The 23,285-nt window shown below is 42.0% G+C and overlaps 1 protein-coding gene across 3 annotated transcripts in view; it reads left to right on the top strand.

Annotated features, from left to right (window-relative positions):
* Positions 1–10,537: 10,537 nt before the first annotated feature.
* GNAI1 (G protein subunit alpha i1) overlaps positions 10,538–23,285 on the top strand; it is an 89,744-nt gene continuing 76,996 nt past the window's right edge. The window contains exons 1-2 of one of the 3 annotated variants that reach the window (XM_032642935.1): positions 10,538–12,544; positions 12,901–13,069. In XM_032642935.1, coding sequence (XP_032498826.1) covers positions 12,952–13,069 — 118 coding nt within the window. In that variant the 5' untranslated portion in view covers positions 10,538–12,544; positions 12,901–12,951. Of the gene's footprint in view, positions 12,545–12,582; positions 13,070–23,285 lie in introns of those variants that run through there. The other 2 variants (XM_032642934.1, XM_032642933.1) reach the window with 2 other exon arrangements.

Below are 23,285 nucleotides of genomic sequence, written 5' to 3'. Positions count from 1 at the left end.
ATGCCCTATATTGTGAGCAATGATCAAGGACAAGACAAACGAAACGACTGTTCAGTGAATACTGCTCTTCTCCAATAGACTGAAAAGATAGACCCTTTCTCCTTCCCTAGAAAAGGGGCTGTCAGACATCAAATCCCTTAGGTATCCACTATTCCCCTTTACTTTCGAAAGCATTTTCGCATGTGAGTGAGGTGAAAAAATGTTTTAATACACAACATATAGAATTCTCTGAGGGATGAAATTATTTTTGTTGAGGAGAAAAAAATACTTTGGCAAGCTATTCGAAAGAAATGTGAGATCTTGAGGGTGTGGGTACCACCTGAGTCCCAAGAACAAAAGAGTGCTTGAGGGTTCTCTGTTCCAGAAAATGAAAGGCATTGGATTCAGCTCTTAAGACAACTGGGGAGGAAAAAGAAGAAAGGAGACAGGGAGGCCAAGAGTCCAAGAAATGCTGTGCATCAAAGCAGCATGGAGTATAGAAGTTGTAAAAATCTCCCTGGTGGTAGAATAAGCCTCAGCTTCCATCTAACCCAAAAAAGTCCTTTAAGGAGGAAAATAACTCAATGTGGTTTTTAATTGATTCTGTGTAATTTGGGTTATATGTCTGCTCTGTAGACATTATGTAAATGAGGTAAGTGTGTGTGTGTGTGTGTGTGTGTGTGTGTGTGTGTGTGTGTGTGTGTAACTTAAGTTCGTCTGGACCAGATCAGTAAGGAAGAGAAGAAATGTATGCAGAAACGAAAAAGCCCCTTGCTTATAAGAGGCAGAGCATACACCACCCAGGATCTCAAGGGCAGCGAGGCAGCAGCTGAGTCAGGGCTATACATGTATTATTCCCTATGATCTGCCCAACAACTTGTCAAGTAATTAACACACATCATTAGTGTTTGACAGATGAGGAAACTAAAAATCATTTACCCAGTGTCTTATGGGCAATTAGTCTCAGAGCAGGACCGAAGCCTATATGTTTCCTGACTCCTGGGCTCATGTTACTGCACTGAATTTTCTTTATTTCCTTCAAATGTTATGACACTAACAGAACAGGGGTAGCATACCTTAGTGGCAAGAATCAAGAAGACATTGCTTTTCACAAAATGCTTTTAATGTTTTTTAAACGCTTTTAATGAAACCACTAAGATTACCTCTTATCCATTCATCTACTCATTTAATATATATTTGTTGAATTCCTATTCTGTGACCAGCGCTGTAGTAGGTTGACAACCCCTTGCTTCTGAGCAAGAATAGTTTGACCAAAGTGAATCTTACAATTGTAAAATAAAAAAGACTAAATAGTAATGGAGGACCATGCAGTTCACAGTGTTTTTGATTTTTTTAAGTACTCTTTGAAATCGCAGTGTCACACAGAGCCTGATCCAGTTTCAGCAGCAGAACTGAATAGTTAAGATTCTGAAACTAACCTCATCAACCCTCATACATTGCTGGTGGGAATGTAATGGTGCAGACACTTTGGAAAACAACTTGGCATATCCTCAAAAAATTAAACATAGAGTTACCATATGACCCAGCAATTCCCCTCCTAGTATATGCCCAAGATAAATGAAAACATGTATTCAAACAAATACTTATGCACAAATGTTCATATCAGCACTATTCACAGTAGCCCCAAAGTGGAAACAACTCAAATGTCTACCAACTGATGAATGGAAAAACAAAATGTGGCATATCCATACAGTGGAATAATATTATCAGCAATAAAAAGAAATAAAGACTCATACAGGCTACACCATGGATGAAACTTAAAAACAATATGCTAAATAAAAGAAGCCAGACACAAAGGGCCATATATAGTATGATTCCATTTACATGAAATGTCTAGAATAGGCAAATACATAGAGTCAAAAAGTAGATTAGTAGTTGCCAAGGGCTGGGGTGGGTAGGGAATTGGGAATGATTGCTAAAGGGTATGAGATCTCTTTTTTGGAGTGATAAATGTATCTTGGATTTAGTGGTAATGGTTGCACAATCTTATAAATTTATTAAAAATCATTGAATTGTACACTTTAAAATGGTGAATTTTATACATGGATTATATCCCAATTAAAAAAAAACTAACAACATCACATTTCTAATTGTGTATAAATTCAGGATAATAAAATCATTCTGAAAATGAATACTAACTCCACTGCAATCGCTACTTCCATTGCTACATTTTCCTTTTCATTGTTTTCCTATGCTAGCCGAAATTCCCTCAACCACTATACGTTAAAAAGGAGTCTGAATAATCTGATGAACTTCTAAAAAAGAGCCAGTGCCCTTTTTTACCTTACCTTTCTCAATATTCTGGCTCTGTTTTGTGATTTTTAGATACTTTTCTCAGCATAAACAACTTCTTGTTGTTGAAAAAGCCATTGCTAGTGACTCAACATAGGATAGATCAGTTGTCTCTCTGCTTTGACAATTTTAGAAGCTAAGGGTAAAGCTTTGATAATTATTTAAATTTTTACTTTCTAGGACCAAGAAGGCCTTGGAAGGTGCTCCACCAACGTAGACACTCTCGCTCACCCAGGTCTTCAAAAGGAGCTGTTCAGGAAAGGAACAGGAGCGCATTGTGAATCAGAGCACCACTCTGTCAGCAGCTGTGCAGCACCAGGTGTCTGAAGCAGAGCTTTGGTAAAACGATGAGGGTGAACTTGTGGCTGAAGCCTGAGGGCTAAGCAGCACTTCCCAGTCAACACGTATTAAACATTTGTGGGCCAACGCACTCAGCATGCTTGTGAAAAACAGTGTACCCCAGGCAGGCCTTGAGCCCATGCACCTACCCAGAGCGCATCAAAGGGCAGAGAGAAGCTCTGCCGAGGCCAGGCCTCCATCTGCCCAGCCCACGGGAATTAGAAGCAGGACATGCAAGGAGAGCATGGATCCCAGGTGGAAACCAATGTACGTACCAGCACCCATGCCATGTTCCTGAGTTACTGAATTTCTCTTCCTGGATGTCAAGCGTAGAGTAACAGGGAGCTGGGAATAGAGGGCGCAAGGATAGGCCAGGCCCAGGGCGGGGTGACCAGAGATTTTCTGCTAACACATAAATTTTACCCCCAGTCGCTATTCTCATAGAAGATTTAAGGTCTGATCTTCAGCATTTGACTGATTGACTCTCTATTTTCCTGTGGTTGAGTAAAATAGTCAGTGGTTGAGTACTGTGGTTCTTTTTCAAGGAAAACCTTGAAAATTTCATGCCTTGAAGTTCCTCATACGTTTTTTTTTCCCCATTCAGTGACCCTGAACTCTTACAAAGAACTCATTTCTTAATAACTTAATATAAAACATAATTTTGTCCCTTTTAGCCCCTAATCCATACATAGCCTAATAAGGTGTTGATAGTCAGCGAATGCTAAACTCCTTACTACCGTGATTTGGAATAATATTGCCAATACTGGTAATTAGGACAGAAAAGCAGTAAGTGCTTCCCTGAATTCCCTTGGCCTGGCTCCTAATTCCAGTCCTTATAAACCCTTCTGTTGCAGTTCATGCTGAGCTGAACAAGAGACACACATGCCAGTTTCACAGTTTAAAGAGAGAGCTACAGAAGAACCGCTGAGCCAGCGGGAAGCATAAATCGCGGGGAAGGTGTCAACATACCTATTTTCTTTTTAAATCCAGTGTAGTAAATAAACACATAGACTTTAATAAAGCCAGGTAGCTCTTTCCTTGAGAAGTTAGCTTATGCTTCAAGCTCGGCCCAAGGTTTGCTTGATCCTTTTTTAGAACAGCGTTTTGAAATTTTGGCAAGGTCAAACAAATAAATGGGAGGAAAAAAAAAAAAAAAGACATGACCTTATTCTTAGGCTTATTCTCTCACAAAGAGAAGCAGTACCGGGAATAGAGAAAACAAATAGGAATCCCAAAAACATTCAAAATTTTTAGCATTGTCCATCACGATACAAATAGATAGTATATCATGAATTTGACTATTATATAATTTCTCCTCTCTGGATCTTACCCAAACCCTTCATCTTGGCCCTCAATGCCCTTAGTTGTCCTCTTCACCTTAATCTCTTCTCTTTCCTATTTTGTGTAAAAGTAAAATACTTAAACTCTTGGATCTGACAAAGCAGAAAGGAAAAGTACTATAATTAGGAGCACATGATGTGCCAGGAACTGTGTTACACTTGATGTTATTTAATCATGAAAACACATCTGCTGATATATCCAGTTTTGTGGAAGAAACTGAGGCTTACAGCTTCCAATTTAGAATAAAGTTAGAATAAATTCTGAGCACCTGAGAATGGCCTGCCCAGCTCTACAGGATCTGCCCCACCTCCCTTGCAGCCCCCTCCGTTCTCATTCCCACCACTCTCTTCTTCACTATTACACTTCAGCCAAACCGACCTGTGGGTTCCTTGATTAGGCCAACCTCAGTTCTATCCTGGGGACTTGGCACTGGTACTTTGCAATGAGAGAGATTGGAATCCTCTTCCCCCTCATCTGGTTCCTTCTTCTCCTCCAATTCTCAGTTCAAAAGTGTCACCTCCTCAGACTGATCTCCCTGAACCCTCAGTTGAAAGCAATTCTTCTCTCAGAGTAACTCCCTGTTGTAGCCATGAAAGCGTCTCACTAAGATCCCACTTTAGGGGAGTGTAGTTGGCTGACCACCTCCAACTGCCGTGTTCACGTCTGAGGCTGCCCAGAGTCCATCCCTGAGCATCACAGGGATACTAGACCCAGGCCGTTTCTGCCCAAGGCAAGACCCCTCTAATGAGCAGTATTTCCTCAGGAGTCAGGGAAGGGAGTCCGATTGGCCTGGCCAAGACTTTCTCAGAGTCGTACCATAGTCTGAGACTCTTCCTACCCAATTCTTCTTTCCTTCTCTCCTTCCCCAGATGTCAGAGCTGCATCCCATTTGAAGGTCCTCCCCATCTCTCCCTGCTCTCATTTATCCTTCACAGGCATTTCCCCCAATAAACCTCTTGCACGTCTAATTCTGTCTTGGAGTTTGCTTCTCAGAAGACGTGAACTGGTATACTCTTTTTGTAAAACTCTTTATCTTCATAGCACTTACAACTATTTTTAATTGTATCCTGTTTAATTGATCCACTTACCTACCTATTTAACACCTGTTTTCTACCATTGCTCCATCCCAACAAAATAAGTCTTATTCACCCCCTCATTTCCAGTGCTAAGAACATTGCCTGACTCATGTCAGGTCTTTAATTAATATTGTTGAATGAATGAATTAATGGTATAGAAGACTAGATTTATATTCTAAATCCAGCTCCTTCCCTTTATTTATTTAATATGGGTATTTACTGTGCTAGCGATTAGAGATAAAACAGTAAACAAGAGACAATTTTTTTTTGTCTTTTGCATTTATGTTCAAGTGAGCAAAGACAGGCAGTAAACAAATCACAAAAATAAGTTGTGATATGATAAGAGTTATAAAGAAATGGCAATGCATAGTAAGGGAATGAAGAGTGACATGTGGGTGGTTTAGCAATATATCTCCCTGATAAGGTGGCATTTAACTGAAATGTTGTAAGAGAGTCATCCAAGCAGCTATCTGGAGGAAGAGTGTTCCAGGCAGGGAGAACATAAGTACAAAGCTCCCATGACAAGCATGTTTGGCAAGTTCAAAGAATAGCGTGCAGGTCAGTGAGGCTGAACCACTGAGAGCAAGGAGAATGGTAGGAAGTAATATTTAGGGTGAAAGAAGTGAACTTGATAAACCAGGTAAATCCTTGTATGTCATCATAAGAACTTTAGGTGGGATTTTTCTCTAAGTAAGATGGAAAGTAAATGGATGTGTAGTTCTTAGTAAAGGAGTGACAATTCTAAAAGGATGACTCTGGTTGCTAGATAGTAAATAGGAGGGGATAATGGTGGAGACAGAGGGCCAAGAAAGCAGGCAATTGTGATATTCCATCAATATCTCAAACTAGGATATATCAATGGATGGTGATGTTTGGCCAAATTCTGAATATATCTGAAGGCAGAGTAAACAGGATTTCCTCTGGGGGTTGAGGGAAAGGGAGGAATCAGAGATGATGCCAGCTTTTTGGCCTGAGCAAATGGAAGGATAGAACTGCCGAGTACTGTGTTTTCTTCCAGTCAAGCTCAGTTGTACAGGTACAGACACAGATAGGCCAAGAGTTGATTTAACCAAATTTGAGGTTTTTCTGTTGAATACAATGGTGGGGATGTTTTGAGGGTATCTGCAAAAGAATGATTATCCTGGCACAAGATGCATAAGTTGCTTAAGGAGAGAAATTATCACATGACAGGGCATGAGGGACAGGGAAAAGGCATATGGTCAATGGATGGAAGGTCTCTGTGGATTGAAGAATTGATGGTGATGAGGTTTCAGAGGGCGTGAGATGGAAAAATCAGAGGTAGAGGTCAGAGAGTGGGGCAGCCATGTTCTTTCCTTAGCATAGTAACAATTTCCTTTTCTACCCCTGCCTAATACTTGGGAAGAAGAGTCATGGCTTAAGTGAAGCAACAACAAATCCCAAACCCACTTCTCCTTCTACCATCCCATGTGTCAACCACTTTCCATGGTTAAAAATTCTGGAAAACTTCCTCATTAATCTCTGCATTCTCAGCACTTACTCCTTAATTTTACATGGTATGGCTTCCATTCACAGCAGTACATCAAAGGACTTTGGTATATTTGCCAACCATCTACTTTTTTTTTTTTCTTTTTTTTCCCCCAAAGTTCTTAATAAATACATAGAGCAAAGTTGGGGTTTTTTGTTGTTGTTGTTTTTGTTTTTGTTTTTGCGGTACGCGGGCCTCTCACTGTTGTGGCCTCTCCCGTTGCGGAGCACAGGCTCCGGACGCGCAGGCTCAGCGGCCATGGCTCATGGGCCCAGCCGCTCCACGGCATGTGGGATCTTCCCGGACTGGGGCACGAACCCGTGTCCCCTGCATCGGCAGGCGGACTCTCAACCACTGCTCACCAGGGAAGCCCACAAAGTGGTTTTTAAAAAATTTTTTTATTTTAAACATTTTATCAAGAAGGCACTTTTTTTTTTATACAGCAGGTTCTTATTAGTCATCAATTTTATACACATCAGTGTACACATGTCAATCCCAATCGCCCAATTCATCACACCACGCCCCCCCCCCCGCGGCTTTCCCCCTTTGGTGTCCAAATGTTTGTTCTCTATATCTGTGTCTCAATTTCTGCCCTGCAAACGGGTTCATCTGTACCAACCATCTACTGTTGAAATGACAGACTCAAAGGAATTCAGAATTATTGGGATCTTGCCGATGATCTAATTCAACACACTTTTATAGATAGGGATATTGCAGTTTATATAAGTTAAGGGACTTTCAAAGATAGATATGCAGTTGAAAATAGAGCTTTGAATTGCTCCAAGGTTATTTGATTACCTGCTTAGAGCTTCTTCTACCATAATACTATTTCCAATTCTCTTTTGTTTATACTTGTCCCTGGGAGTATTTTTGATGTGTTTGAAATAATATATTACCCTTTTTTTTTTCTTAAACATCTCCCTCCTTTACTTATGTACTGTTATATTCCTCAGTGCCCCCTGGCCTCATGGGCAGTGACTTCAAGATCTACCTGCTTCAGCAGGAAATTGGCATCATATTCACATGTGCTCGCAAACCAGTCTGATGGTTGAAGTCACTGCCTAATACCTTACATGTTTTTCCTCTTCTTTTCCAGTTCTCTTCTGTCATGGCTGCTGTCTGTGAGGCTAAATGAGGGAGACTGAGCATTGCCAGTAGTGCAGTGCCCATCAGGAGCATGTAAATGTCCATACTCAAGGGCTGTCTCTGTGTGCTTTCAGTCCACCAACGTGCTGGTGCCTGGGTGGTGATATGCTCCATGCAGAGACGATGGCCTTTATGTTATCTCTGCCCCACAGTGTTGTAACTTGCAAACCGAAGGGTGCTGCTTGTCTTTTAAAGTCTTTCAGTAATAATTCAATGAGCTTTTGTATTTCAACCTTTGCCCAGAATCTCACCACATCTCTAACAAAAATGGTTTTGGTTTGGGGCCTTTCTAACTATAGACAGGTACGGATGCCATGCTAGCCCCGCTATTCTCCAGTTATTTATAGCCTCTCCCCAAACCAGACTCTCTCCTTACTTAGAGAGCAAAACCCTCAATGTAGACAATGGAAAGGTGTCTGCATATTACGTCTGCTCCCAACTTAGCCAAAGACACACACTGCCCTTCGGTTGTCTGTGTGTGTGTGTGTGTGTATGTGTGTGTGTGTGTACACATCTGGTTGTCCTGACTCTCTCTTCTCTGGTTCATCCGCATCCCCACATTAATCCATCAATACACCAAGCCAACATGTCTCACGTAAACTCTCCTTTCCCCTTTCTCCTTGTATATCTCATGGCAGGATGAGTAAGAAAAGGGTTGAAGAACAGAAGGAGTTTCTGGATTTTAATATCATTTCTCACACTAATCCCATTTGGCTTCTGACTGATACAGAATCTCAAGGTTGTAAGGGATCCCAAAAGTTCATCGATCTCTAGATCTTTCCCAATATATGATCATCCAGTCTAGAGTTTTACATCTTAGTCAAGAATAAACGACTTTCTGAGTTTCCCTATTTCCTTCAGCGGCAATTGTACACTTTTTTTTTTCACTTCAAGGTAAAATTTGTTGCCTGTAGCTTTCTTCCAATAGGTCTTAAATCCACCACCTTGAACCCAGACAGATGTCTGTTCCCTCTGATTTATGATATCTCTTCAACCATTTATAAATAGCTATCATGTCACTTTGTATCTTCTCATTCCTGCATTAAATATCCCTAGTTTCTTCAATTATTCCTTATGACACGGTTTGGAATTACTTTAAGACCTAGGTGCTCTCAGCTGAATGTGTCTCAATTTGTCTTTTAACATATGTCTCTTTCTTAACATATATATGATGCTCAGTATTATTCAGCAACAAAAAGAAATGAAGTACTATACAGGCCACAACATGGATGAACCTTGAAAATTTTACGCTAAGTGAAAGAAGGCATAGACAAAAGACCACATACATGGTTCCTTTTATATAAAATGTCCAGAATGCGTAAATCTATAGAGACAGAAGGTAGATTCTTGGTTGCCTAGGACTGGGCATAGCAGGGAAGGTGGAAAGATTGGGGGAATAATGGCTATAGGGTATGGGGTTTCTTTTGCAGGTAATGAAAATGTTTGAGAAATGATTGTTGTGATGGTCACACAACTCTGTGAATATACTAGAAACCATTGAATGTTATACTTTCAATGGATAAATAGTATGGTATGTGAATTATGTCTCAATATAGTTGCTTAAAACATATGATGTCCATAAGGGAAAACAGTACTCTGAGGTAGATTGCTTCAACATCTGTATATCAATTTCACTCTCTATAAAATAGATGAGTTAATACTGTTTTTTCCACCTGCTTGACAAGGTTGTTGAATCATATCTTTCAACATCATAATTATGTAAATTGTTAATTTGAATGATTCTCACCACCTCATATCTGGACTATTAACACAATCCACTTGCCGGTAACACCACTTGTTTTGTTGGGTAAAAGCTTTTTTTTTTTTTTTTTTTTTAACACCTATTACCCAGCTCAGGAGAATGTAGGGAACACTTAGTGCCCGTTGTAAAAAAGTCCACCTCTTCACCTTAACATTTAAAGCTCTCTTTCAACTTTGTGCCATACTTCCTATCATTCTTCACAACCAAACTACATTTTGATTATAAAACAACTGTTATTTCCATCATGTACTTTGCACTTAACCCTTTTAGCTGATTATTCCTCTTAAAATATACCCTGTTATGAAGTGAATGTTTGTGCCCCCCTCCCAACCCCATTCATTTGTTGAAGCCCTCACTCCAGTATGATGGAATTTGGAGGTGGGGCCTTTGGTAGGTAATTAGGTTTGGATGAGGTTATGACGGTGGGGCCCCCGTGATGGGATTAGTGTCCTTATAAGAAGAGTGAGAGAGAATAGAGCTCTTTCTCTCCACACAGTGAGAGCACAGCGAGAAGGTAGCCATCTGAAAGCCAGGAGGAGAGTCCTCACCGGGAAACTAAATTGGCTCGTACTTTGATCTTGGACTTCTCAGCATCCAGAACTGTGAGAAATAAATTCCTCTTGTTTAAGTCACCCAGCCTATGGTATTTTGTTATGGCAGCCTGAGTTGACCAACAAAAAGCCCTGGAAACTCCCCATCAATTCCCAGTCATGTCTTCCTTCTAAAGTTTTTTCAAAACTTTCTCCTCTTGGAATTTCCCCTCATACTGCTCACTCCATTATTCTGCATCCTCTCAGAAGTTTAGCTTCATAATAAAGCTAATTTTCAGTTCTTATTCATCCATATATTGTATTTTAACTCCTCACCTACTTGACAAATCAGAGGGGTAACGTGTATCATTCTGTTCAGCTTTCTTTTCTCCAAAACAAGTTTTGTAGTCATTTCCACTAGTACTCAGTCATGATTGCTTCCTCTTTTCTTGCAGTTGGTGGTCCCATACTCCATATGGCGTGAAAGCTTATAGGAAAGACTCACAGATAATCCCAAGTAGTAATATGTAAACACTATGTTGAAAGCTCACTCTGTCAAGTTTAATTCCAGACTCTCTGATGAACATCAGCATTTAGACTGCCAAGAAATACAAAGAGGGTAGGAGGTGACTAAATACAATTTAAAGCTTGTTCCTTTTTGTTGGTATATTACAAAAGGCCATAGGAAAAGTTGAGGCAGTTCTTGAAATTGCAGCTCTTGAGCCCAGCAGGGTTGACTATTGCAGGAGAACAGGAGAGGGCATGTCCAATAAGGAGGAAACTGGCAACCTCTGCTAGCCCACAGGCCTTGCTTAGGAGACCCACTCTAAGGCTGTGTTTCCTGTAACATCAGCTCAGCCTTACGTTCTTGGAAAACTCAACCCCAGTTTTTACGAATGTTTTTTAGAAAATAAGACTTCCAGATGGTTGCTCTTTGGTTTCCATCAGAGCAATTTCCTAATTTTTGAACACATCAAAGATGATTTTCTTTGCTACCAACCCCATCTTATAATCAGTTAACATTTCCTGCGATGTCTATAAGGGAAAAGTGTAGTCATACAAGTGACCGGGAGAGACCAGACCTTAAACCTATGCTCATTCATACCGTGCTGGGTGAAATGCCTCCAAGGGCCACAGAAGCTATTTCCCCCAGACCAGGTAGAGCTGGAAGGATGAAGGATGGTCTGGATCAACTCCATCTCATTTCATGGGTGAGGAAGCCAAGGCCTGCAATAAGGAATGACATGCCCAGTGGCTTATGATTTACTAACATGGTCATAAATATTGGTTCAGAACTTGGCCTGGAAGTTTCCATGTCACCCCAGAGGAGGTCAGTTAAGGTGTGGAGATTTGTTTATGTGGGTGTGTTGTTTGGTTTTATTTAAAAATATGCTCCTTTTTAAAGCTTATCCATTCGAAAATATAATTACCCTGGTACTGTAGAGAAAATAAAACGTTTCTATTGTTTCAATCCTTTAAGGGTTGATTTTGTTTAATGCAAGTAAGAAATATCCGAGAGCAATCTAACAGTAGACTTTGATGCCCCTGCGTTTCTGAATTCTCAGTCAATGAAAACATGTAAGCCAGGAATATGTCTGAATCTGTGGCAGGAGGGAATAGGTAGCAGCTGTGAAATCTGCGTAGCATGGAGACGTTGGGCTAAGTGACGATTATGGTCTCTTCTAATGTTAAATGGCGTTCTTTCAAATAACTTTATCAACATGTATCTGTTATTTAAGAAAAAATTATCGTACTTTTCACACTGCTTTAAAAATTCTATTTCATTTAAAATATAAATCTCTCTCCTATATCACTAAATATTATTCTATAACTTTTAATGCTGTAGAGTATCCCATCATTTTGGCAATCCTTGGACATTTTGTGGATAATTTTGAAAGTGGGATGAATGGACACAGTATGGAAAAGACTTTCTGAATAAAATTTATGGCACATAAAATTGCATGGATAGGAAAAAAAAATATGCTCTTTGATTCTTTATCTTACATTTTCTCAGGTTTGAGGAAATCCTTCAAAATGTTCTTTGCTTGTGGAAAGGGACGTGAGAGTGGATGGAAGGAGGGAGGAGAGAAGGAAAAAAGAAAAAAGCGGAAGAAAGTTGACCTCCTATCGTCCCCAGACTTTTCTGTTCCCCACTCTACCCTCTCTGCTTTCTCCACGGTTCCATTCCCGGCCCCAGCTCCCTCTATTTCCCTCACCCCTGAAGGCCAGCTGACGCGCGTTTACATTTGGAAAACCCTCGCGCGCCTGCCCGAGCTGGGCATGCTCAAACGCCCAGGACTGGCTTTTTTCGGTTTCCAACTTTGGCAGCTCTCCCACCCGCACCCCTAAGGGGCAGGTCCGAACACATCCCTGGGTGTGAGTAAACGGGAAGAAATTATCACACTCCCGCGGAGGAATTAAGGTAGTGGACCTCGCCGCGACGTTCGGCCTTCCGGGGGCGCTCCCCAAGGGCGCGCGCGGTCGCCGGTCCTCTGGGGCCGTGGAGCACCGGCGTCCGCGGCAGCGTGGGCGCGCGCACCCGTCCGAGGGGGTAATGTCCGAGGGCTCGTGTTCGGGCGCGCGCTCTGGGAGTGGTCGCGGGGCGGCGGGAGGGGCGAGCAGGGGCGGGGCCGCGGCGGCGCGCGGACGCCGAGCAGCGCCGGGCTTCTAGAGGTTGCGGCGCGGCCACCAGCAGGAGGTACCCAGAGCCTGGAAACGCAAGACTTCGGGGCCGCGGAGGGAGGCGAGGCGCGGAGCCCGGCCGTAGGCAAGAGCTGCGCGGTGCTGCTAGCTCCTTTGCAGACAGCGCTTCCCTAGGTCCGTTTCGGAAGTGGGTGGGGGTGGTGTGGCGTCGGGAGGAATTCGAACGCCGGCATCCAGGAAGAAAGAATTCACCTGTGTTTCAAGGCAGCGCGCCGGACTTGAAGGGAGCGGCGGCCAGCTCTCGCTCCTGGCACAATGGGCTGTACGCTGAGCGCCGAGGACAAGGCGGCGGTGGAGCGGAGTAAGATGATCGACCGGAACCTCCGCGAGGATGGCGAGAAGGCGGCGCGCGAGGTCAAGCTGCTGCTGCTCGGTAAGGGCGGCCGGGCCGGGTTGGCGGGCGGGGGCCCCCAGCCGGCCTGGGGCCAGGGAGTCTGGCGGGTGTGCTGGGCGCGGGCTCCTCGGCACTGGGAAGCCCGGAGGGGACGTGCCAAAGCGGCGGAGGGCTCGTCTTGTAGCGCCCTAGGATGCTTTCGGAGCGTGAGCTTGTGCGGCGCGGCGCAGAGCCGAGGCGGGTGCCCCTCTCCCCGGTCCCCTTCCTCTCTGTTCCCTTGGCTGGGGGAAACTCGCCCGCGGCGGAGCAGGGGCTTCACTCGCGTGCCTCGGTGTGGATCCCGCCAGGAGCCGAGGAGCGGATCGCGAGGAACCCCTTTTTCTCTGAAGTTAGCTCAGCTTTGTGAAGATGAAAGGGCACTGGCTACAAGGAAGTAAAAGCACATCCCACCCTCCACCCCTCCCCCGCGCGAAAACCCTTTCTACAAGGTGTCGTATCGCGGTTGTGGTTTCCTCATGTCACGAGTGCCACGTTTTGTGAAATCAGTGCACCTTTTGTGGGGTCTCCGTAGGGTTGAATTGTGTTTTTCTGTTGAACTTCCTGTGGCGACTCAGTAAGTGTTAGGGGAGCACTGATTATATTTATCTTGCGTCAGGAAGTAGGCTATGCTGGACGCTGGATTTTTATTACGGTGGGGACATGGAAACCATCAAAGTTAGGTCACACTGGCTTCAAAATGATACCCGAGCGGTGAAAACCGTTGTGAAAGGTGTGAGTGGGTCACTTTGGACAACAGGATTCTCTTCTCTGCTGCCAAGGCTTCAGATGAATGAGATTTGCCAGGTACACGCAAGGCTCTTATTTGTTCTTAGTATTGTACTCCTGGTGAAACGCTCTGTGGAGGTCTTTTGCAGTTGTTTGAAGGGAGGGAACGTAAAAAGAGTAAGCCAGGATTTTGATTAAGGGATGCATTAGGAAAATACCCGCAGCTTAAGATTTGTTGATGTGTGAGTTAGGGTTTTCTTTTGTTTGCATCCCCATACCCCCCAAACACACACCCTGTAGGCAGTGAAGTAGGTGAAAGATTTCTCAGAATCTTTATTTGCACTGGCAGAGACTGCTTTTATTTTTGTAACAGTTACAATAAAACAAATACTATCGCACAAACCTGTTTTCGGTAAGCTTCTGTTTCATTGGTTTAATGACTGCAGGAAAAATGGTGGGTTTTTTCTCCATTACTAGTAGGCTTAGAAGCAGCAAACTTGGCATGACTAAAAGTAATAACGATCTGAGTCATTCTGCAAGTAACTGTGAAATAACTTTGCATTTTAAAGACCTGGTGGTTTTCTGCACCCCCGCACCCCAACGTAAATCTTTCTCAGTTAATACTGTTTACTTAGGTTTTTACATTAATGAGAAATATTGTCTTTTGAGAAAGTCAGTGTATTTTAGCGTATGGAGCACAGAAGAGACACACCTTTGTATGGAAACGTGTAGGTCCTCTTCTGAATTCAATGTGCTTGCGACAAAAATGGAAAAAAGGGTTGAAAAGTTCTTTTCCTGCAGTTTCTGCACTCCTGCTCTGTTATATTATTTCAGTGTGTTGTGTGACTCTGAGTTTGAGTCAGCCATCCACCATGTTTAAAGCATTGGAAAATGAGTCCTCTGGTGTTGTTTTATGCTTTTAATAGATGTCTGTTAGAGAGATGGCCTAGGATCAAGGTCCGACAAGTTGGCTTTTGCTTATATTCAGAAGAGATCAGTGTTTCTCAACTTCAACACTATTGATGTTTTGGGTGGAATAATTCTTTGTTGTGGGGGCTGTCTTGTGCATTGTAGGATGTTAAGCAGAATCTTTGGCACCCACCTTTTAGATGCCAGGAGCAGCCCCCATCCACTCGTGACCCAGAAAAGTCTCCAGATATCCCCCAAATGTCCCCTGGGGGCAAAATTTAATCTTGGCTGAGAATCACTGTTCTAGACTAACAATTAAATATACTTCAATGTGTAACATAGAACCCAAAGTTGCATCTCTACCACGAACTATAGTGAGAGCCATGAGAAAGGTGTAGCCTACTTGCGATTTTCAGAAGTTAGGGAATTTTTGTTTCTCCATACCAATAACATTAGAAAGCTTTCACAGTGATTTAAAAATCTTCAGGTAACTGAATTTCTTCAGCTCTCTTTTCTAGCTTTAGTCTCTTGCTGTTCTCTACACCTTTTCTCTGTAGAAATTCCCGTCACAGCATCCCTGTCCTGTTGGCCCAGCAGTCATCCTCTTTGTCTGTCTTACTCCCATTCTGCTCTACCCTTTTGCCCAGAGTTCCAGCATTCTAGTTCCTATAAACAGAATGTTGGCTTATTCTTGGAATGTTTGAAAACATTTTTCTTTTTTCTAGTTTGACTTTAGCAGTGGAGGGTTGACCTTTGGTTCCTTTTTGGAGGTCTAAAGTTATATGTGTAAGGAGCTCAGTGAAATCAGTCCATGTAAAATACGGCAACTGAATCAGTTGAAATGTGAAATGTAAAATGGTCTCTAGGTAACCTATAACCAATGTCAATTCTGTTTACATCAGATTTTCCTCCTCTTCACTTATTTTTTTTTTCTAATCAAATGATTTTTTTTTCATTTAAGGTATACAGCACATTTAAGATGGTATAGTAAATAGTTCATTGTATTTCATTTTTCTTAAGGCATGTGTTGTCATTTCAGACATTGGGTTGAGAGATTCGGGTATAAGACACATACAAAGATTTGGGCACTGGATGTCTATTTTATACATATATGTGTATATATACTGTATATGTATATATATGTGTATATATATATTGTGTGTGTGTGTATATATATATATATATATTTTTTTTAAACTCAGAGATATTTCACTATCCTTATTAGGAGCAGTGAATTAGGCCTTAAAAAAAAAAAAAAAGAGGACCTAGTCTAACCCTTGACCTAAAGGAAATCAGGTCAGGGTTTGAGTGGTTCTAAAGATTTAGCTTTCAGGCTTTAGTATTAGAATAATAATCCTAAATAATGAAACTTATTTTAATAATTAAAGTTTTCTTTCCATTGTATATGGCTGATTGTCTCAAGAGAAAACATTTATTGTTATATCTTTGAGGATGTTACAACTTATCCTTTTAAGGGTATAGCATTAGGCCTAGGTTGTTTCAGTGAAACTACATTGTACATATGGGTACTTATTAAATATCTTATGGTAATTTTCAAAGATATATGAGGGTAGGGTACATACAAGTAAAATTTTTATGAATTAATTGTTCTTAAATTATTTCACTCTGGAGTTTCTTTTTCTAGTTTTTGAAATTTAATTAATTAATTTATTTATGGTTGCATTGGGTCTTCGTTGCTATGCGTGGGCTTTCTCTAGTTGCGGCAAACGGGGGCTACTCTTCGTCGTGGTGCACAGGCTTCTCACTGCAGTGGCTTCTCGTTGCGGAGCTCGGGCTCTAGGTGTGCGGGCTTCAGTAGTTGTGGCAAGTGGGCTCAGTAGTTGTGGCATGCGGGCTCGGTAGTTATGGCTCACGGGCTCTAGACCACAGGCTCAGTAGTTGTGGTGCAGGGGTTTAGGTGCTCCGCGGCATGTGGGATCTTCCCGGACCGGAGCTCAAACCCATGTCCCCTGCATTGGCAGGCGGATTCTTAACCACTGTGCCACCAGGGAAGTCCCTTCACTTTGAAGTTTTGTGCTTGTATTCTCCTTCACTCCTCCCATTATCCTTCCCTCCACCCATTATCCTTCCCTCCACTGAACTCATCCCCACAAACAAACAAATACAAATCCATACCCTTTAACTTCTTAAAATGAGGTGAGGGACTGGATCTCTTCTGCTTGGTGAATATTTTTACATTGCTACCACCCACCAGCTATTTGAGAAACTAAACCGTTCATGTTTTTGGCTTTCTTTAAACTTGTCCTGTGACTTCCCTAGTTGAGAAATTCTGGCATTGCAGAACTTTTGATTTTGCATTGCTTTAGCCGTTTCCTTAGAGTTGGCTCAGGATCTTAGATGTCAGAAAGCCCCTTTCCTTAAGTGAGTGAATGCATATGGTATTTCTATAGGGGTTATGTGCTTCTCTCTCCCTCACCTACTTTGTATTAGCAATTACTTTACTAGAAGCCACAGGTGGTGTTAACATATGTTTTGAAAGTGCTGGTTTTTCTGTATCTTTTGTTTTTCCTTCTCAGTTTTATAGTTCAAGTTCTCCTCTGCCTCTGGCAGCCTAGTTCCAGTAGACTTTCCTGCTTCTGGTCTTCGCCTCTAGCCTGCAGTAGGTATCATGCTAATGCCTTGCTCGGAAAACCATGCTTGACTTCTCCATTGACTGCAGAATAAAAACTTTCTCCTAGACCTGGCTTCCCTCTAGCCTCATACTCTTTTCCTCAGGGCACCGTTCTTCTCCAAACAGGAATAGTTGGCATATGGCAGAGCACATTTGCACTCTGGTTTCTAGTGTGAATTAGCTTTATGCCCTGCCTGCTTCCGGCACTAGTGTGAGACTTCAGGGGCAGGATCTTTGTAGGTCATCATAACAACCCTTTCCTTTTGTCATGAACATATTTAGTTCTTAGTTATGTTAACATCTTGTGTAGGGTTAGGATTTACCTAGAATATAAACCTTATACTTTGCCATTTTCAGTATTGATGGGAATGTAAACAAAAGGGGAACAGTAAAAGTAAATGACAACTAAAGTAAGCGCGCGGTATCTAAAAGTAAGTTGTTTGGTTTAAGATTTTTTTTTCGTATTTATAAGAACTTTTCACAGTTGTTATATTTATTTGACAGGTTAGATAAATTCAAGAAAATGACAATGGATATTCATTGGAGGAGGGTCTTCTATGTTGTTATAGTGTAGTGTCAGTCCTTAAAATAATTTCTTTTGGTAAGGATAGATCTCAGGTTTTTTTACTCTTTATTTTTGGCCTCTTAGCTATCAAGAGCATGAATATTGTTAACTTATCAATGGGAATACAATACCTACATTATAGGATTTAGTCGAAGATGTTATTCAAACCTGAAAAAGATCACTGTAATTTTTAAGACAAAAATTGAGTATCCAACCACGATCTTAATTTGTATTTTCTTATGCATTCTCTCTGCCTTGGAAAATTCAAGATACCACAGATTCACATGGGAGGACCTGATGTATCTGTCACATTTCTAGGACACATAAATTTCTTGGTCACGTGTTCTGGCACGCAGTTACCCAATGTCTGACTTCCCGGAGTGTGACATTGGTGAAGCTCAGATCCCGGATGGCATTTGAGTTGAACGAACTAAGGTCAACTGCACCTAATCTTGTAGCGCTTAGGCTGCTTTCTGTCATAATTTGTTAAATACTAATTAAAAACTTTAACAGAAATAGGGTTAAAAATCTTAACAGAAATGGGGCAAAAACAATTTTAAAACGAAATGCTCGTTACCATAACTTAGTGGCTTAAGACGATGCACAATTTATTAACTTTACATTTCTGTAGGTCAGAAGGTTACACCAAGCTAAAATCAAGGTGTCAGCCGGGCCGCTTTTCTTTTGCAGGTTGTAGAAGAGAATCCGTATATTTGCTTTTTCCAACCTCTGTCTAGAGCAGCGGTCCCCAACCTCTTTGGAGCCAGGGACCGGTTTTGTGGAAGACAGTTTTTCCACGGGCGTTGCGGGGCGGCAGGGAGGTGATTCAGGCGGTAATGTGAGCAGTGGGGAGAGGCAGGTGGAGCTTCACTGGCTCGCCTGCCGTTCACCTCCTGCTGTGGCCGGGTTCCTGACAGGCCTCAGACCGCTCTCGGTCTGCGGCCTGGGGGTTGGGGACCCCTGGTCTGGAGGCTACCTGCTTTCATTGCCTCCTGGCCTCTTCATCTTCAAAGCTAGCAATGGCTAGTGGCGTCTTTCTCATGTAGCATTACTCTCCTGTCTCCCTCCTTCACTTCTAAGGGCCTTTGTCGTTAAGTTGGGCACACCGAGATAATCCAGGATAACAGACTCATCTCAGGATCCTTATCTTAATCACATCCGCAAAGTTCCTTTGCCATGTAGGATAACATGCTCACAGGTTCCAGGGACTGGGGGCATGGGCATCTTTGGAGGCTATTATTCTGTCTACTTTAGTCTGCCCTCATGGAAAATGCACTTATCCTGTCCCAACATCTCCCAAAGTCTCATCATCCCCTTACAGCATCAACTCAACATCCAAAATCTCATCCAGATCTCAGAATCTAACTCTGGTATGGGTGAGATTCTCCATATAATCCATACTGGGACCAAATTTCTTTCTCTCTGTGAACCTGTGAAGCTAGAAAACACATTACCTGCTCCTAGAATACAGTAGGAGGGCACAGTGATAGAGCAGGCATAGGATACCAGTTATAGTCACTCTCGTTCAGAAAGGGAGAAAGTAGAAAGAAAAAGGAGTGAGTATTCAGTCCTGTGCACTTTCCAAACTACTTTAGGTTTCAAGACCTACAAGTAATCTTGGTGACTCTGCTTGACTTTCTGGCTTCTGGACTCTGCCCTTCAAGTCATCCTTCCTTTTCAATCAAAGGTAGCACATGTTTGCAGCAGTCATGTTATCAGCCTGCCTCTTGCCTGTATGATGGTGATCGACAACATTCTTTCATTTTGTACCCTTTTTTTTTTTGAGTTTTATTTTTTATACAGCAGGTTCTTATTAGTTATCTATTTTATACATATTAGTGTATATATGTCTATCCCAATCTCCCAATTCATCACACCACCACCACCGCATTAGGTACTCTTTTAATTTATCTTTTCCTCTCCCATTTTACTATAACCGGTAAGAAAAAAATCAGGCCACGACTTCAACAATTTGCTTGGAAATCTCCTTGTCTAAATATTCAGATTTATAGTTTACAAGTTCTGCTTTCCACATAACTGCAGGACATAATTCACTTATGCTTTGCCACAAAATAACAAGGATCCTCTTTCCTCTAGTTTCTAATAATATATTCCTCCTTTCCATCCCAAGTCCTCACCAGCAGCACATGTAAAGTCCACATATCTATCAACAGTCTGTTCATGACCGTATTTAGTTTTCTCTGCCATGTTCCTCACTTTCTTTTGAGCTCTCACCAGGGGAGCCGTTAACATCTGTGTTTTTAACAGCGTGTCAAGGCAATCTAGGCTTTTTCTATCATGGTCCTCAAAATTCTTTCAGCTTCTACCCATTGCTTAATTCTAAAGCCATTTCCACATTTTTAGTGTTTGTTGTGGCAACACCCTATTTCCAGATACCCTCATTGATACCTCATGTATAAATTTAGGGAATGCATAACGATGGTAATTTTATATTCTTTGGTCCCTTATAATTTATGTGACTGTTATGGTAATAGCAAACCCACCAGTTTCTGGGTGTTTCTTATTGAACTCATGGTATTTCACTTGAGGATTAGTGTGAACGAATAAGACTTTCCTTTGTTTGCCTCCTCTTCAGTGAAGTTTTTCCTGACCATCCAGTCTAAATTAGTCTTCTTTGCTCTCCCTTCCAAATTAGACCGTTGTGAAATCATCTTGTGCGTTTACTTTTTGATTGTCTGTTGCATCTCTCCATGGGGATTGGCTCGTCAGAGCACGAATCCTGTCCAACTTGTTTTTCACCTAATGAGGTGGCACGTACTAGTCTTTTCATAAATGGTAATTAAATGAGTGACTAATTAAATGATTAATTTTGAGTAATAGTCTTTTTTTATTTTTGTTTTTTAAATTTATTTAATTTTTTATTTTTGGCCGCGTTGGGTCTTCGCTGCTGTGCACAGGCTTTCTCTAGTTGCAGCTAGCGGGGGCTGCTCTTCATTGCAGTGTGCGGGCTTCTCATGGCGGTGGCTTCTCTTGTTGCAGAGCACAGGCTCCAGGCACACGGGCCTCAGTAGTTGTGGCACGCAGGCTCAGTAGTTGTGGCTCACAGGCTCTAGAGCACAGGCTCAGTAGTTGTGGCGCACGGGCTTAGGTGCTCCACGGCATGTGGGATCTTCCCGGACCAGGGCTCTAACCCGTGTCCCCTGCATTGGCAGGCAGAGTCTTAACCACTGCGCCACCAGGGAAACCCCTTGAGTAATAGTCTTTTAAAGGGAAAAAGTTGCTACATTTTCCTTGGGTTTTGGGTAATTTTAGCAAATTTAGGCCCATTATATCCCCATTTATATGTTTCTTAGCTTGCTACTTAGAGTAACTAAAGCCTACTACATTATTCCTAACAGAGTTCTGAAAAATAGAATTAATTTGGAGGAACAAATTCTTGTTGCATGATCAGAAAAATATTTTGACTCTTGGTAAATTAAGTGGTGGAGTGAAACGTGATTTTTATATTCTGAACACATTGTTTTTAACAGGATTGTTACATTGCTACTCCACATGTTATTTGAATGCTTTGTTGTTTTGAATGCTTTCTTAATAACAAGGCATTAAATATATTCTCACAACCATATCTGTCCTACAGGATGATGCGATTATGTGTAACTCTGGCTTTCTGGAGTCAGCAGGGCACTCAGAAGCTCACCATGGTCTGTTTATGTCTTGCCTGTCTTTTTTTTTTAAAATAAATTTATTTATTTATATTTTTGGCTATGTTGGGTCTTTGTTGCTGCGCATGGGCTTTTCGAGTTGCAGCGCATGGGCTTTTCGAGTTGCAGCAAGCCGGGGCTACTGTTCGTTGCGGTATGTGGGCTTCTCATCGTGGTGGCTTCTCTTGTTGCGGAGCATGGGCTCTAGGTGTGCCGGCTTCAGTAGTTGTAGCATGTGGGCTTCAGTAGTTGCAGCATGCAGGCTAAGTAGTTCTGGTGCGCAGGCTCAGTAGTTGTGGCGCATGGGCCTAGTTGCTCCGCAGCATGTGGGGTCTTCCCAGACCAGGGCTTGAACCCGTGTCCCCTGCATTGGCAGGCGGATTCTTAACCACTGCCCCACCAGGGAGGTCCTTGCCTGTCCTTGTGTGGTGAGAATTGTCATTGGTGGCATTTTTAAAGTGTCTTTCATTTTTTTGGTATCCAGTTATGTCTTAAGTTTACTAAATCCTTAGGAGAATTTACAGTCTACTTAGGGAAAGAAAATGTGTGCATAAAGATAACTCCTTATAAGGGAAAATGGGGAAGAAGTGGTATAAACAGATACCCGGGGACATGAGCTGTAATATCGGAGTGTGCATTGTTGATGTTGTGGGATGAGGGTGTAGGTAGCATGCCTCTTAGAAATTAAGCAGTTAAGGATCTGTCCATTGCCATCATGTATTTCTCTCTCTTTTTTTTTTTTTTTTTTTTGGCCGTGCCTCGCGGCATGCGGGATCTTAGCTCCCCGACCAGGGATCCAACCCGCACCTCCTGCAGTGGGAGCGCGGAGTCTTAACCACTGGACTGCCAGGGGAACCCCTTCATGTATTTCTGAGCAGACTTTTGGATCCTGATTGGTTGTAAGCTCTGTATTATACAGAAACCTGCAATCTAGAGGAGACTTTGCCATCTATAGTTTAGTTTTCTTACTTTTTCCACGTATAAGGAACTTGGGCTGTAAAATGTTTTCCTTAAGACCTTGGTCAAGTTATCCAGTTCTTTAAGCCTCAGTTTTCTATAAATTCCAGATAATAAATGTACCTACCCTATAGGGCTGGGGACAAGGTAAGCTAATGTATCTACAGTACTTAGAGCAGTTGTACCTGGCACAAGTTTTTATTAAATATAAGCTGTTAATATAAATACTTTAGAGACTCTTTGCGATCAGCCCTCCCCCCCGCCTCCTTGTGGATAGATCCATTTATGGTCATAGACATTAAATCCTTTAGTTGGCTCTTCTTAGCAGAGGGTGTGCACATAGCAAAGATTTCAAGAAGTATAAAATCAATTGTAATTACTAGTTTCTGACCCCACCACAGCTTCCTTCTGGGGCTTGGATTTCTGTTAACAGACTCCCCACTGGGAATAGACCAGGTAAATATCTGTGCTAGGTTAAGAATTCTATAGAGCATGAATTTTGAGTAATTAGAAAACTTTGCAAATGATTTAAAAGTAATTTCTCTCCATTTTATTACCCATTTTTAGAATAAATGCAGTAATTTCCTGCAAACTTTCCTTTTATCTTTCTGGAAAATAAAACACAGCTGTTGATATAAGTTACGAAACATTGAGTTGACTCAAATGAATGTGCCATTTATCAGGGGAGTTTATGATTATTTCCTACAAATTTTAAAACTTTCCTGAAACTCCTTGTACTGATAACTCAAAGAGATTACTAATGAA

Source organism: Phocoena sinus, chromosome 9 (assembly GCF_008692025.1).
Source record: "Phocoena sinus isolate mPhoSin1 chromosome 9, mPhoSin1.pri, whole genome shotgun sequence".
NCBI classification, from domain to species: domain Eukaryota; kingdom Metazoa; phylum Chordata; class Mammalia; order Artiodactyla; family Phocoenidae; genus Phocoena; species Phocoena sinus.
This window is presented reverse-complemented; position numbering and strand designations above follow the sequence as displayed.